Here is a 15433-nt window from a genome sequence, read left to right on the forward strand (position 1 = left end):
TGTTGAAATTGGGCGGGTTGCTTGCTCGGATCCAAAACTTTGCAGGCATTTGTCTAGGTGTATGTCATCTAATTCCGGTGAACCTGGAAACAGATGTCGCTTAAGGCTAAAAAATTTCGTCGTCTGGAGGGCGTGGAACGCTCCACAATAGAGACTATTCCTCAAAGTATGATGAAACTCAGTTTCAGTGCAATCGTTACTTCATATGGAACAGTTAGAACATTGCATGCCACCACACATTTTCTCACCAAAGAACTATAAACATGATTACAATGTCAAAATTAACATAAATGCTCCACGTTCATAATACAATTTTAAAGGCCTATCAAGGAAAAATATAATGCAAACAAAAGGAACCTCCGATAAGCTCGGAATATAATGACAAGTTGCTGGGCAGTCCTCATTCACAAGGAAATTACAGGTGCATGGAGGATTTGATCTGAAGACGGCGGGTAAGATAATCACTAAGGTACAATACCTCTACTCCATACACCACTCTGAACATGGTACAACCAAACTGTGCAAGATGAGATAGATTGTTCAAGAAGAACCATCGACTTGGACAACATTGCGAAAGATTTTTCACATTATGGTGCAACGGCTCCTTTCTTCAGCTGCTGGTGCCCCATTTTGCTGATATCTGGTTCCATCTGATGGGTTGTATGTAAACTGGTTCGTGTCCAGACCATACTGCACCAGGCAGAATATTCAAAATTTGTTTTGTAATGAAATAAATAATAAGAAAAAATATGACAATGATCAATGACTTAGAAAACTGGTCTATCATGTATGTACCTTCTCTCGCATCCTTTGGCTCCATGCATCGTTTCTGCTCGCGCGTTGATCAAGCGTTGGGACAGGAACGCCATTAGCCGGAGGATTCTGGGAATGGACAAGAGGCTGACGGATGCTACTGTTTCGGGCATTTCCAATGATTTCATCATCACTGTCATACTCAGCAGGTTTGTTCATTGCCCTGACAATCAGAGCTAACAAGAAAAGCAATACCTGCATATTGGTCAACGTTAGTCTACCTGTGCTAGCTAAAAGAGATATACACACTGCAACTGACTGTCTACAACTAAATCATCAGCAATTTCTATACTCGCTCACCGCCTTGGCCAGTACTATAGGGTTTGTCAAAACAGCTAGAACTTATTCACAGTGGAATGAATATGTATTAGATAAAAAATTAATGTAGCTTAAGCTGGTAACAAATACATATTAAGGACAGGATTAATAAACTACTCGGTGTGTAAGAAGACGTAATGCTATTTTTTTGAAAAGAAAATGCACATAAAGAATATGCTTGAATTTGCTCCTACCTCAAAAACAACAACACCAAGAGCAACCCATCTTGCAATCTCCCAGTTATCTTTGAGAAAGTCATACATTTCATCAAAGTTTTGTGTCTTATCCACTGGAATTACCTGAAAAGCAAGTTACACAGATGTATGATGACTTAATAAGAGGATGAGGCTATAACTTAGTTTCCAAATCAGAACTAAACAGAAGGCTCACTCACATCTTTCCAGCTATGGTCGAAGAATATGAATGCAGCAGCTCCAGCTTCAACAAGGATCAGCAATAGGACCAAGAAAGAATACTTATAAACGTCAAGGGAATCAAATTTATGGAACATGATCATTAAAGATGAGCAAATAAGTATCTTCCATGAAAAACTACCTTAGGATCCCCAAAACAACTAAGTATTGCCCATTATCTACCTTTTTCATCTTATGATGAATAGAAATGCAAGTCATTTACATATTGACAGTCTACAAGGTAGCACTTTGACTGCAATTCTTTGAGAACATTTTACAGATCAACAAAAAATATGCTATGTCCTCTAAAAAATTATATGCTATGAGATTACATTTTAGGATCAATCTAGTAAATACCAATTACGAGTACATTATATAGTATGCACGTACATTTTGGGATGATTCATGTTCGTATAATAGGGAGATAGTATATTGCATGCCTTCTAAATGTCATCACAGCAGATTCAAAATCAAATCCTTTAGAGCGTGTTACGTGTTTAACAATGCATGCCAAATTGACACCACCGGTATAGCAGATGTTTCCATCTCTTAGTGATCGTCTTTATAAAAAAGGAGAAGAGTGATAATCATGCGAAATTGACACCACTGATTTAGCAGATGTTTTTTCTCTTGTGCATTTAGTGGCCGTCTTAAAAAAAGAGGAGAAGAGTGATAATTGCAAGACAGAGTATGAGGATACGAAACACAAGCAACAAGTATTCCTTGTCCCTGTTCCGATGCAGCCAAACAGAGAGACGAGGAAGACAACGGCACCAACACCAATGAACAAATAGATGAACCTGCCAGGAAAGCACAAATTCTTTATTGATTGTCATACTAACCTGGAAAATTGTTAGTACTGCAACTTGGAACCGTCCTAGCAAAGAAATCTATACCGGAGTCAAACTAAAAATACTGTTCCCCTAACCCACCACTAATTCATCGCTCTAGGGTTCGAGACCGCGGATTTGGCGATCATCAATTTTGCCTATGGTTCAGATGAAGAGTACTTGTAAATCTAATTCTAGACATATTCATTTACTGTTGAACAAATCTTCCAATTTCCCTCAATATCAATCATCATCTAGTCCACAGAAACATGAACTACGGCACGATAATATAGAAATAAACAAAGGGAGGGGATAAATCGGCTCACCATGCTCTGGGTAGCTTGTCGAAGATGCTACCGCCATCGCCGAGGGCAACGGCCGTGAGCATCGGGCGGCCGAACAGCAGCAACTCCGCCGGCGGGGCCGGAGAGGGCGGTGCGCCGCCGCCGCCGCCGCCGGAGATCTTCATCCACTCCACCAGCAGGTAGACCCCGTAGCCGACCATGGCGAGGCCCGCGACGGTGAGGACGAAGTTGAGCAGCCTGAGCAGGCACTCGAAGAACCCCCGGCACGCCGCCATCTCGGACCAATCTGATCAAACCCGCAGACACAAAGAAACGCCTCAGATTTCAGGATTACACAACAACAACAAAATCAACAGATCGAATTGGACGGAATTGTACGCGGCGATCGGAAGCGGAGGAGAAGATGGGGAGAGGGAGAGGGAGACCGACCTGTGGATTGATTTGATTAATGGACCCCGGCTGGCTGTTGTTTTGGAGGAGAGAAGAGAAGTTTGTGAGATGGGTGGAAGGAGGAAGAGGACGAGGGGACGAGAGGCGAGTTGCTTAGGTGGCAGAGCGGTCGGACGGGGCGCCGTTGTCGGCTGCGATGGACGGCCGTGATTGCTTGGGTGGTCCTTTCCTTGTTAATCTAACTGCGTAATCTTACTCGGCACACGTATATGCGCTGGAATTCTGGGAAGATGCGCTGGACAGGGTAGCTGTCGGGTTGTGCTCGCCGTTTATTATTGTACTGCATTATCCGGCCGGGTTAGATCAGCACGACTCGAAAGGTTCTTCTGGGCTCAGGTTTCTTCCTCCAAGGGCCGCCTAGAAAAGCATATAACGAGTTTCAATAATTGAATACAGCCAGATTATTAAATTTCCCAAAAAAAAATTGAATAATTTAATCACCCTAGTAAAATTATTGAGTAGATGGATAGTGTGAAAATCTTACAAAGTTCTTTTACTTGGCAAATTGAGGGTTTCTAAGAGAAGATTATCTTCTCTTTCTCCCTTCTCTCTCCTATAACTAAGCTAAATCTGACGTGCCAACTCTACGCGAAGGTTGGCAGCACCCCACCCTGGCGAACTCAGGAAAGAATTACAGGGGGCACATCTAAGAATTTCTCAACTTGTTTTTCACTAGACTCATTGCGGAAAATACTCCTTCAACATTCACCGTCGCTACCGGTAGGAGCAATATCAATTTGAGAAGCATGCAAACTAAATCATAAACAACATGTTTTTTTTTTGTTTCAACAAGCTTAATAGAGAGCTCACCAAGATGATTCACACATTTGAACCTATCTCAAGTTGGGGTTTAAGACTTTTCAAATCCATGCTTGACATGTCATTGGGGTAGAACTAGGCAAATCTCATTACCTTTTGTGCATCATAACTCATAAGAAGCAAATGAATTCACGGGATTCAAAGCCACCATACAAATAAGCAGAGATGTACAGAGACACACACACATGTACAGAGAGCAGTTCATTTGAAAATAGCTGAAATGATGAATAGAAGAAATGCAGATTAGGGGCTCACTTCTCGTCGTGGCCTCGGTGAGAAGATCAGGGGCAGCACTCGGTGTTCAGTGCGGTGGCTGGCGGCCGACGATCAGTACGGCACTGCGGCGGCCAGGGCGGCGGGGCTAGGTGATGCCATGAAAGCTGCGGAGAGCGGGCGAGCGCCGGGCGGACAACCGAACTAGGCAGAGACGCAGAATCGAAGGCGCGTGGGGCCAGGGCGGCGATCAGGGCGTGGGGAATCGCGGGGTGCGATGAGTGACTGGAGCCGCGTGACCTCGACGCTATCTCCACGTCTCCTCCAGGCTCCAGGATGGGCTCCAGTCCGGGCTAATCGGGGCTTCTTCCCATGGGTATAATGCAGGTCGGCAAAATTTACATTTGGAAAAGTAAGAGCGACTAAGAATCTAAAATTCCTTCTAGGGCTTCGTCCCTCCTGCCGGCGACATCGTCTGGTTCGCTCGGCCTCCGTTGGCCTTGGGGCCTTGGAGGCTTGGTGGACCGCGACCTCTTTGCTTGGCGGGCATGTTTTAGTTCTTTGTTTAGTTTGTTTTTAGTGTTTTCTTCGTAATGTTGATGTAGCGGTTACATAGTAACACTGGTAGGAAAAAGTCTACTCCTAGCATGTCAAATTTGGCTACCAGTCGCGGGTGAGCCCCGTGATGTCTACGCACGCTTCTATTCCTGTAGACAGTGTTGGGCCTCCAAGAGCAGAGGTTTGTAGAACAACAGCAAGTTTCTCTTAAGTGAATCACCCAAGGTTTATCGAACTCAGGGAGGTAGAGGTCAAAGATATCCCTCTCAAGCAACCCTGCAATTACGATACAAGAAGTCTCTTGTGTCCCCAACACACCTAATACACTTGTCAGATGTATAGGTGCACTAGTTCGGCGAAGAGATAGTGAAATACAAGTGATATGGATGTATATGAGCGGTAATAACAATCTGAATAAAATATGGCAGCGAGTAAACATGCAACAGAACTTGATGGAAACGGTGCTTAGAAACAAGGCCTAGGGATCATACTTTCACTAGTGGACACTCTCAACATTGCAATCATAATGGAATATAAATATAAGCACTTCACTATGCGATTCTGAATTACTCTTTGGCAAGATAACGAACACTAATTCATCATGTAGGCAAACCTTAAAGATGTATTCCCAAGTACTAATAAACACCCCACGCTGTCACCGTGAGCATTCATAGGAGGTACTAACACACCACAATTTCATAGAGACATCCAACTCAAATCATAACTCGGTGAATAAGTATTCTGTGAAATATAGCCTAAGAGACCCACACGGTGCACACACTGTCACCTTTACACACGTGGGACAAGGAGTCTTGATGTCTACGGGTGCTTCTATTCTTGTAGATAGTGTTGGGCCTCCAAGAGCAGAGGTTTGTAGAACAGCAGCAAGTTTCCCTTAAGTGGATCACCCAAGGTTTATCGAACTCAGGGAGGAAGAGGTCAAAGATATCCCTCTCAAGCAACCCCGCAATCACGATACAAGAAGTCTCTTGTGTCCCCAACACACCTAATACACTTGTCGGATGTATAGGTGCACTAGTTCGGCGAAGAGATAGTGAAATACAAGTAGTATGGATGTATATGAGTGGTAATAGCAATCTGAATAAAATATGGCAGCGAGTAAACATGCAACGAACGATAAATAAACGGAGATTCGATGTTTGGAAACAAGGCCTAGGGATCCTACTTTCACTAGTGGACACTCTCAACATTGATCACATAATAAAACCACTCTACACTCTCTTGTTGGATGATGAACACCACTAATTGTGTAGGGCTACAAGAGCACCTCAATGCCGGAGTTAACAAGCTCCACAACATTCGATATTCATATTTAAATAACCTTAGAGTGCATGATAGACCAACGCAATCACACCGATAACTAACATAGCATGCACACCGTCACCGACAGACTATGAAAGGGGGAATAAATTGCATCAATACCATCATAGTAATAGTTAACTTCATAATCTACAAGAGATCACAATCATAAACTACGCCAAGTACTACACGATGCACACACTCGTCACCATTACATCATGGAGGAGGAATAGTCTACTTTAATAACATCACTAGAGTAGCACATAGATGATATTCAACTAGATCACAAAGAGAGAGATGAACCACATAGCTACAGCAGAGCCCTCAGCCCCGGGGTGAATTACTCCCTCCTCATCATGGAGACAGCGATGGCGGTGAAGATGGCGATGGAGATGGCGGTGGAGACGACTCCGGGGGCAATTCCCCGTCCCGGCAGGGTGCCGGAATAGAGACTCCTGTCCCCCGAATTGGAGTTTCGCGATGGCGGCGGCTCTGGAAGGTTTTCTCGGGTTTCGTCAATCGGTATAGGGTTTTCGCGACGGAGACCTTAAGTAGGCGGAAGGGGAGCCTCGGAGGGGCCCTGGTGGGCCCACACACTAGGGGGGCGCGCCCCACCCCTTGGCCGCGCCTCCCTGGCGTGTGGGGCCCCCCGGCTCCTCTCCGGTACTTCTTCGATGCTCGGAACCTTCCGGGAAAAATAAGGTGCTTGGGCGTTGATTTCGTCCGATTCCGAGAATATTTCCTTACTAGGATTTCTGAAATCAAAAACAGCAGAAAACAGGAACTGGCACTTCGGCATCTCGTCAATAGGTTAGTTCCGGAAAACGCATCAAAACGATGTAAAGTGTGTATAAAACATGTAAGTATCATCATAAAAGTAACATGGAACATAAGAAATTATAGATACGTTTGGGACGTATCAAGCATCCCCAAGATTAGTTCCTACTCGCCCTCGAGTAGGTAAACGATAACAAGGATAATTTCTTAAGTGTCATGCTATCATAATCTTGATCATACTATTGTAAGCATATGAGATGAATGCAGCGATTCGAAGCAATGATGAAGATAATGAGTAAACAAATGAATCATATAGCAAAGACTTTTCATGAATAATACTTTCAAGACAAGCATCAATAAGACTTGCATCGAGTTACTCATAAAGCAATAAATTCAAAGTAAAGGCATTGAAGCAACACAAAGGAAGATATAAGTTTCAGCGGTTGCTTTCAACTTCAACATATATATCTCATGGATAATTGTCAACACAAAGCAATATAACAAGTGCAATATGTAAACATGTAAGAATCAATGCACACAGTTGATACAAGTGTTTGCTTCTAAGATAGAAAGAATGGGTAAACTGACTCAACAATAAAGTAGAAGATAGGCCCTTCGCAGAGGGAAGCATGGATTACTATTTTTGTGCTAGAGCTTTTTATTTTGAAAACAAGAAACAATTTTGTCAACGGTAGTAATAAAGCATATGTGTTATGTATAAGATATCCTATAAGTTGCAAGCCTCATGCATAGTATACCAATAGTGCTCGCACCTTGTCCTAATTAGCTTGGATTAACATGGATTATCATTGCATACACTACAAGAAAAGTTGCCATGGCCGACGAAGTTGAAGTCACGCCGTGGTTGCTGGTGTACCATGGCCGACGATTTTGGTCCCTCCGTGGTGCATGTCAAAACTTTTTTTTCTCGTTTTTGAGGCCACCTAGCCCGACGAAAGCGGCCAAAACGTCGCGTATGGTGGCCCGGGACGTGGTGCATCGCGAATTCTCGGGTTCGCCGGCCGAGTCAACGCAAATCCGCACCGCCGAGGGATGTAGGGCCCGGATGGCAGCCTCTCCGGCATTGTTTTTTTCTCGATCGCGCCATCTCGTTCAACGTTCTCCGATCGAGCCGTTTACGATGCGGGATCATGGGTCCCGCATGTCATCCTCTATGAACCAAAATTCTTTCTATTCTTGGATTTTTTTTGACCCCCGATTTACGGCTACTTCCTTTTTCTTTTGATCCCTTGCCGCCTTGGAAACGTTGAGACCGCTGTCTGCTAAATGGGACCCGCATGTCATCCTCTATGTGCAATCAACTTTCTTTTCTTGGAGTTTTTTTGGCACCTCAAATTTGGTCACTTGCCTTTTTCTTTCGATCCCCTGCCACCTCTCAAACGGTGATACCGCTCGCTGCTAAATGGGACCCGCATGTCATCCTCTATGTACTATAAAACTTTCTTTTCTTGGAGTTTTTTTTGGCACCTCAAATTTGGTCACTTGCCTTTTTCTTTCGATCCCCTGCCGCCTCTCAAACGGTGATACCGCTGCTGCTAAATGGGACCCGCATGTCATCCTCTATGTACTATAAAACTTTCTTTTCTTGAATTATTTTTGGCTCCTCATATTTTTTCACTTGCCTTTTTCTTTCGGTCCCCTGCCGCCTCTCAAACGGTGATACCGCTGCTGCTAAATGGGACTCGCATGTCATCCTCTATGTACTATAAAACTTTCTTTTCTTGAATTATTTTTGGCTCCTCATATTTTTTCACTTGCCTTTTTCTTTCGATCCCTGCCGCCTCTCAAACGGTGATACCGCTGCTCGCTAAATGGGACCCGCATGTCATCCTCTATGTACTATAAAACTTTCTTTTCTTGAATTATTTTTGGCTCCTCATATTTTTTCACTTGCCTTTTTCTTTCGATCCCTGCCGCCTCTCAAACGGTGATACCGCTGCTTGCTAAATGGGACCCGCATGTCATCCTCTATGTACTATAAAACTTTCTTTTCTTGAATTATTTTTGGCTCCCGATATTTTTTCACTTGCCTTTTTCTTTCGATCTCATGCCACGTTTGAAACGTTGAGGAACCTGCGGGCTCATGGGACCCACATGTCATCCTCTATGTACTATAAAAGTTCATTTTCTTGGTTTTTTTTCACCCTCGATTTTTGGCAATTTCTTTTTCTTTTGATCCCCTGCCGCCTCTCAAACGGTGATACCGCTGCTGCTAAATGGGACCCGCATGTCATCCTCTATGTACTATAAAACTTTCTTTTCTTGAATTAATTTTGGCTCCTCATATTTGGTCACTTGCCTTTTTCTTTCGATCTCATGCCACGTTTGAAACGTTGAGGAACCTGCTGGCTCATGGGACCCGCATGTCATCCTCTATGTGCTATAAATGTTTATTTTCTTTATTTTTTTTTCACCCTGCGATTTTTGGCTATTTCCTTTTTCTTTTGATCCCCGCCGCCTTGGAAACGTTGGGTAAGCTGCCGACTCATGGGACCCGCATGTCATCCTCTATGTACAATCAACTTTCTTTTTCTTTTGATCTCAAGCCGCATTTGAAACGTTGAGACCGCTCGTTGCTAAATGGGACCCGCATGTCATCCTCTACGTACAATAAAGTTTCTTTTCTTGGATTATCTTTGGCTCCGATATTTTGTCACTTGCCTTTTTCTTTCGATCTCATGCCGCCTTTGAAACGTTGAGTAATCTGCTGGCTCATGGGTCCCGCATGTCATCCTCTACGAACAATAAAAGTTTCCTTTCTTGGAGTTATTTTTTACCCCTAATTTCTGGCTATTTGCCTTTTTCTTTTGATCTCCTGCCCCCTACGAAACGATGAGGACGTCTGTTGGCAGGTCGGTCCCACATGTCATCCTCTATGAACAATAAAAGTTTCCTTTGATGGATTTATTTTGAACCCCTAATTAATTTACTGGATATTTCCCCTGCCGCCTTGGAATCGTTGAGGATGCTTGCTGCCTCATGGGTCCCGCATGTCATCCTCTCGAACGGTAAATGTTTATTTTCTTGGATTTTGTTGACCAAACGATTTTTGGCTTATTTTTTCTTTCGATCACCTGCAGCCTTTAAAACGTTGAGGACGCTGCCGGCTCACGGGTCCCACATGTCAACCTCTATGAACAATAAACGCTGAGGATGCTGCTGCCTCATGGGTCCCGCATGTCATCCTCTCAGAACGAAAATGTTTCTTTTCTTGGATTTTTTACCAATAGATTTTTGGTTTATTTTTTCTTTCCATCCCCTGCCGCCTTTAAAACGTTAACGACGATGTTGGCTCATGGGTCCCCGATGTCAGCCTCCCCGTACAAGAAACATATGATATCTTGATTATTTTGCAGACAATAAACAATGTATTGCGCTACGAGCTATTTCAAACGGATAACTAAATCTTTATTTTTACATAAACAAACTTATATGTTGAATCTCCTTGTTTTTTTGTCTTTGCGAAGCATAGGACTTTCCTGTTTTTTAGAAAATTCGGAACTTTCCTGTTTTGGAGTGGGCTGAAATTGTACGAGTCAAAAGGCCTAGCGGGATAGTTCGAAGGCCCAGATGTCCAGATGCAGCCCAATTGAAATCTTTCTTCTTGGATTTTTTTCACCCCCGATTTCCGGCTACTTCATTTTTCTTTTGGTTCCGTGCCGCCTCTCAAACGGTGAGACCGGCTCGCTGCAAAATGGGACCCGCATGTCATCCTCTATGTACGGTAAAATTTCTTTTCTTAGATTATATTTGGCTCCCGATATTTGGTCACTTGCCTTTTTCTTTCGATCTCATGCCACGTTTGAAACGTTGAAAAACCTGCTTGGCCCATGGGACCCGCATGTCATCCTCTATGTACAATAAAACTTTCTTTTCTTCGATTTTTTTTGGCACCTCATATTTGGTCACTTGCCTTTATCTTTCGATCCCCTGCCGCCTCTCAAACGGTGATACCGCTGCTGCTAAATGGGACCCGCATGTCATACTCTATGTACAATCAAGTTTCTTTTCTTGAATTATTTTTGGATCCTGATATTTGGTCACTTGCCTTTTTCTTTCGATCTCATGCCACGTTTGAAACGTTGAAAAACCTGCTGGCTCATGGGACCCACATGTCATCCTGTATGTACTATAAAAGTTCATTTTCTTGGTTTTGTTTTCACCCTCTGATTTTCGGCTATTTCCTTTTTCTTTTGATCCCCTGCCGCCTTTGAAACGTTGAGGACTCTGCTGGCTCATCGATAAAACTTTCCTTTCTTGGAGTTTTTTTACCCCCTAATTTACGGCTACTTTCTTTTTCTTTTGATCTCAAGCCGCATTTGAAACGTTGAGACCGCTGTCTTGCTAAATGGGACCCGCATGTCATCCTCTATGTACAATAAAGTTTTCTTTTCTTGGATTATCTTTGTCTCCCGATATTTTGTCACTTGCCTTTTTCTTTCGATCTCATGCCGCCTTTGAAACGTTGAGTAAGCTGCTGGCTCATGGGTCCCGCATGTCATCCTCTACGAACAATAAAAGTTTCCTTTCTTGGAGTTATTTTTGATCCCTAATTTCTGGCTACTTCCTTTTTCTTTTGATCCCGTGCCGCCTTGGAAACGTTGAGACCGCTGCTGCTAAATGGGTCCCGCATGTCATCCTCTATGTACAATAAAATTTCTTTCTTCGATTATTTTCGGGTCCTGATATTTGGTCACTTGCCTTTTTCTTTCGATCTCATGCCGCCTTTGAAACGTTGAGGAAGGTTGCCTGGAGCATGGGTCCCGCATGTCATCCTCTATGAACAATAAAAGTTTCCTTTCTTGGAGTTATTTTTTACCCCTAATTTCTGGCTACTTCCTTTTTCTTTTGATCCCCTGCCGCCTTTGAAACGTTGAAGACTTTGTTGGCTCATGGGTCCCACATGTCAGCCTCTATGAACAAGAAACACTTCCTTTCTTGGAGTTATTTTGTACCCCTAATTTCTGGCTATTTGCCTTTTTTCTTTCGATCCCCGGTCGCCTTCTAAACGTAGAGGACGCTGGCGGCTCGTGGGTCCCGGATGTCGACCTCCATGGACAATAAACCTCTCCTTTGTTGGATTTATTTTTCACCCTCTGATTTTGGCTATTTCCTTTTTCTTTTGATCCACTGCCGCCTTGGAAACATTGAGTAAGTTGCTGGCACATGGGGCCCGCATGTCATCCTCTATGTACAATAACCTTGCAAGATCTTCGAGCGAAAGAGCTTGTATTAGTGGGACCCATATGTCAACCTCTATGTACAATAAAAGTTTCCTTTCTTGGATTATTTTTAGCTCCTGATATTCGGTCACTTTCCTTTTTCTTTCGATCTCAAGCCACCTCTGAAACGTTGAGTAAGGTGCTGGCTCATGGGACCCACATGTCATCCTCTATGTACAATAAAGTTTATTTTCTTGGATTTTTTTACCCCCGATTTTTGGTCACTTGCCTTGACGCTCGCTGGCTCATGGGTCCCACATGTCAACATCTATGAACAATAAACCTTTCCTTTGTTGGATTTATTGTTTACCCCTAATTTCCGGCTATTTGCCTTTTTCTTTTGATCCCCACCGGCCTTTGAAAACGTTGAGGAACCTGCTGGCTCATGGGACCCGCATGTCATCCTCTATGTACTATAAAATTTCTTTTCTTGGTTTTTTTTTCACCTCTCGTTTTTGGCTATTTCCTTTTTCTTTTGATCCCCTGCCGCCTTGGAAACGTTGAGTAAGCTGCTGACTCATGGGACCCGCATGTCATCCTCTATGTACAATCAACTTTCTTTTTTCGAGTTTTTACCCCTAATTTACGGCTACTTTCTTTTTCTTTTGATCTCAAACCGCATTTGAAACGCTCGAAACCGCTTCGCAAAGTGGGACCCGCATGTCATCCTCTATGTACAATAAGTTTCATTTCTTGGATTATTTTTGGCTCCTGATATTTGGTCACTTGCCTTTTTCTTCCGATCTCATGCCGCCTTTGAAACGTTGAGTAAGCTGCTGGCTCATGGGTCCCGCATGTCATCCTCTACGAACAATAAAAGTTTCATTTCTTGGAGTTATTTTTGACCCCTAATTTCTGGCTACTTCCTTTTTTCTTTTGATCCACTCCCGCCTTTGAAACGGTGAGGATTCTGCAGACTAATACAAGCTTTTTCTCTCCAAGATCTTGCAAGTTAATAGAATAAATCATGGAATTATTAGGATATGTTTTAAATTTCAAATCCACTTTATGAATTTTTGAAAATACCGTGATCTATGTGGGTATGGAGCGATCAAGGATTTTCATATTGGTCATGAGCAGTTTCAAAAATTGCAACCCAATAATTCAAAATAAATACAAACAACTTTTATGTAGAATCTCCGTGTTTTTGTTTTTTGCCAATCATAGGATCTGTGGTTCTTTAGAAAAGGGCCAACATTGCATGAGCAGAAAGGCCCATTTGTAGTTATTGGGCTTCGACAGCCGTGAGCAAGTAGGCCTATAGCAATTACCATGTGGATGGCGTTGGCAACCCAAAGTGAAATATTGGGCCCAACAGGGGAAAGCTGAACAGTCCTATTTTCTGAATCGGAAAGGTGGTATACGGCGTAATCCTGCACAAAAAAAGATGGACACGGGTTGCTGGAATTTGCCCATCGCGCCCTACTACTCGCCGCTTCGCGGCTCCGCGCTCCGCCGCACGCCATGCCTCGTCTCAGCGCTCGAGCTCAGCAGGTACTGCGCGTCTCAGCACTGGGAGTGCTACGCGGCGTTCCGCGCGCCCAAGGAGTATGGCTCAGGAGATGCGTGACGCACGGGCGCGCATCGGCCTCGGCACCTACGAGACCACGCACGAGGCCATACGCACAATGACGACGCTCATGGCGTTGCGCTCGGCGCCCAGCGATCGTCGATGAATTTCCATGACGGTGTGGACGCGCTGCAAGCTGAGATCTCGCGCCCGCCGCAGTACATCGTTAGACAGGAGGAACAGCACACCGCCGCGATGAGCGAGGCGCCGTTGCGCATCGCCAGCGGGCGACAGCAGCCCGACGTGAGTGGGCAGCCCGCTTCCCCGGAGACGTTACCGCCGAGAACGAGGCACCTTCCGCGAGACGGAGGGCGGAGAAATGACGAGCGGGCAGCAAGAAGGACGAGCGCGCTGACGGAGGCGGAAGAGAAGCTGACTGGCGGGCCTTCATCAGGCCAGCTAGTCGCGGGCCGGAAGCCACCATTAGCGAGGGCGATGCCCTTGGATTGACCTCTTCTCGGATCCGGTCGTGAGACGACGACACGGACCTCGTCGGATGTCAGTTTTAGTTTAGTTTATCTCATCTACCTGGCAAAAATATGAACTACGGAAGTATCTATCAAGCTAATTTTATCCTATTTTCATGTCTATTTCTAGTCTTTGTTTGATCTTCGTTTCTGCACTCTATTTTCATTATAATTGCTGCTTTTTGTGGCTGCATTTATAGCGCCTCCATCCGTTGTTTGATCCTGCATTTAGGCCTGCTGGTTTGACGACTTCACGGTGAGAGCCATGCAGGCTCCATGCGCAGTCAAGTCATTCATCTACTTACAATAATGAAGCCACTCTCTTGGAGTTGCCTGTAATATGTTCAGTCAGCGGAGCTTACCTAATTAGTTAAAAAAGATGTCCTGGCGTGGGATTCCAGAAAAAGATCTTTAGTGTTTTTTTCCTAGCCATCCTAGTTCGGACTGCATTGTGTTGGCCAGGTAGCTTTCGACAACACGTGCATGCGAGTCCGATGAGGATAAGAACACCTTGACTTGCATTGCTAATGGTCTTCCCTGACGATGGCGTACATTAATGAGGAGATGCAAGAGAGTTGAGTGCTGGTGAGCCTACTGACATCATCATTTCCACTAGTAGGTGGTGTATTGGGATGGTGATAAGCATAGCACCTTGCAAAAGACAAGATGATGTAATGTTGGTTAACGTGATTTACTACGCCAAAAAGTCATGTATCTCAGCGATGCGTACCTAGTTTTGGATATTGTGTTGTTACCCTTTGTGGTTTGGTGATCATCATGAAGCCTACTCTTCAGTGTAAGTGTTATTATGTGAACAAAAGTTGTGTGTACATATATATGGTGGAAGAACCAAGATTACATATTCTTTGTTGTGTTATAAACTCATAATAACAATTCAAGAAAGGACATTTGCCTTTGCAATGTATATTGTGCCAAGTAGATTAGACAACCAATACAAACATTAGGATCAACAGACTTGGCACAGAAAATCTGAGTAGCTCCATAATACATGTTTGAACCAAAGCCTAGAAACCATAGAAAGGTGACTCCATCACGGTTCCAACAGCATCTTGATCATAAAACATATATCAAATCAGGACAGTACTTTTGGGTGGCATCAGGGTCTGGCTCAGGAAAGCTGAAGGCGTGAATGCTGCAATCATGAAAATACCTGCCCCACCACTTTGTCTTATCCTTGAACCTTATGATGGAAGCTGAAGATCTGTAGGCACAAACATAAGCTCCTCTACTACTCCATAGTCTGCAGTGAGTTGAACAATGCGCCAGTTGCGGGTGCTTCAAACATCCAAACAGTATGCAGGAATGACGAAGCATGC

At 44.0% G+C, this 15433-nt stretch overlaps 1 protein-coding gene across 1 annotated transcript; it reads right to left on the minus strand.

Annotated features, from left to right (window-relative positions):
- Positions 1-264: 264 nt before the first annotated feature.
- LOC124650386 (tobamovirus multiplication protein 2A-like) lies at positions 265-3235 on the minus strand. Its single transcript, XM_047189917.1, has 7 exons — positions 3109-3235; positions 2701-2965; positions 2245-2344; positions 1526-1606; positions 1326-1430; positions 796-1008; positions 265-690 (listed from the first exon to the last, which is right to left on the minus strand). The coding sequence occupies exons 2-7, from the start codon at positions 2952-2954 to the stop codon at positions 583-585; spliced, it is 861 nt and encodes a 286-aa protein (XP_047045873.1). The 5' UTR covers positions 2955-2965; positions 3109-3235; the 3' UTR covers positions 265-582.
- Between the last annotated feature and the right edge of the window lie 12198 nt (positions 3236-15433).

This window comes from Lolium rigidum, chromosome 4 (genome assembly GCF_022539505.1).
Source record: "Lolium rigidum isolate FL_2022 chromosome 4, APGP_CSIRO_Lrig_0.1, whole genome shotgun sequence".
Lineage (NCBI taxonomy): Eukaryota > Viridiplantae > Streptophyta > Magnoliopsida > Poales > Poaceae > Lolium > Lolium rigidum.

Bases quoted from the DNA above. Each gene is read 5' to 3' on its own strand.
- LOC124650386 (XM_047189917.1), bottom strand. From the start codon at position 2,954: ATGGCGGCGTGCCGGGGGTTCTTCGAGTGCCTGCTCAGGCTGCTCAAC. The intron at 2,345-2,700 runs GTGAGCCGATTT...CTTTCCTGGCAG, and splicing joins GACAAGCTACCCAGAGCATG to GTTCATCTATTTGTTCATTG. The intron at 691-795 runs GTACATACATGA...TGCCTGGTGCAG, and splicing joins GCCAAAGGATGCGAGAGAAG to TATGGTCTGGACACGAACCA.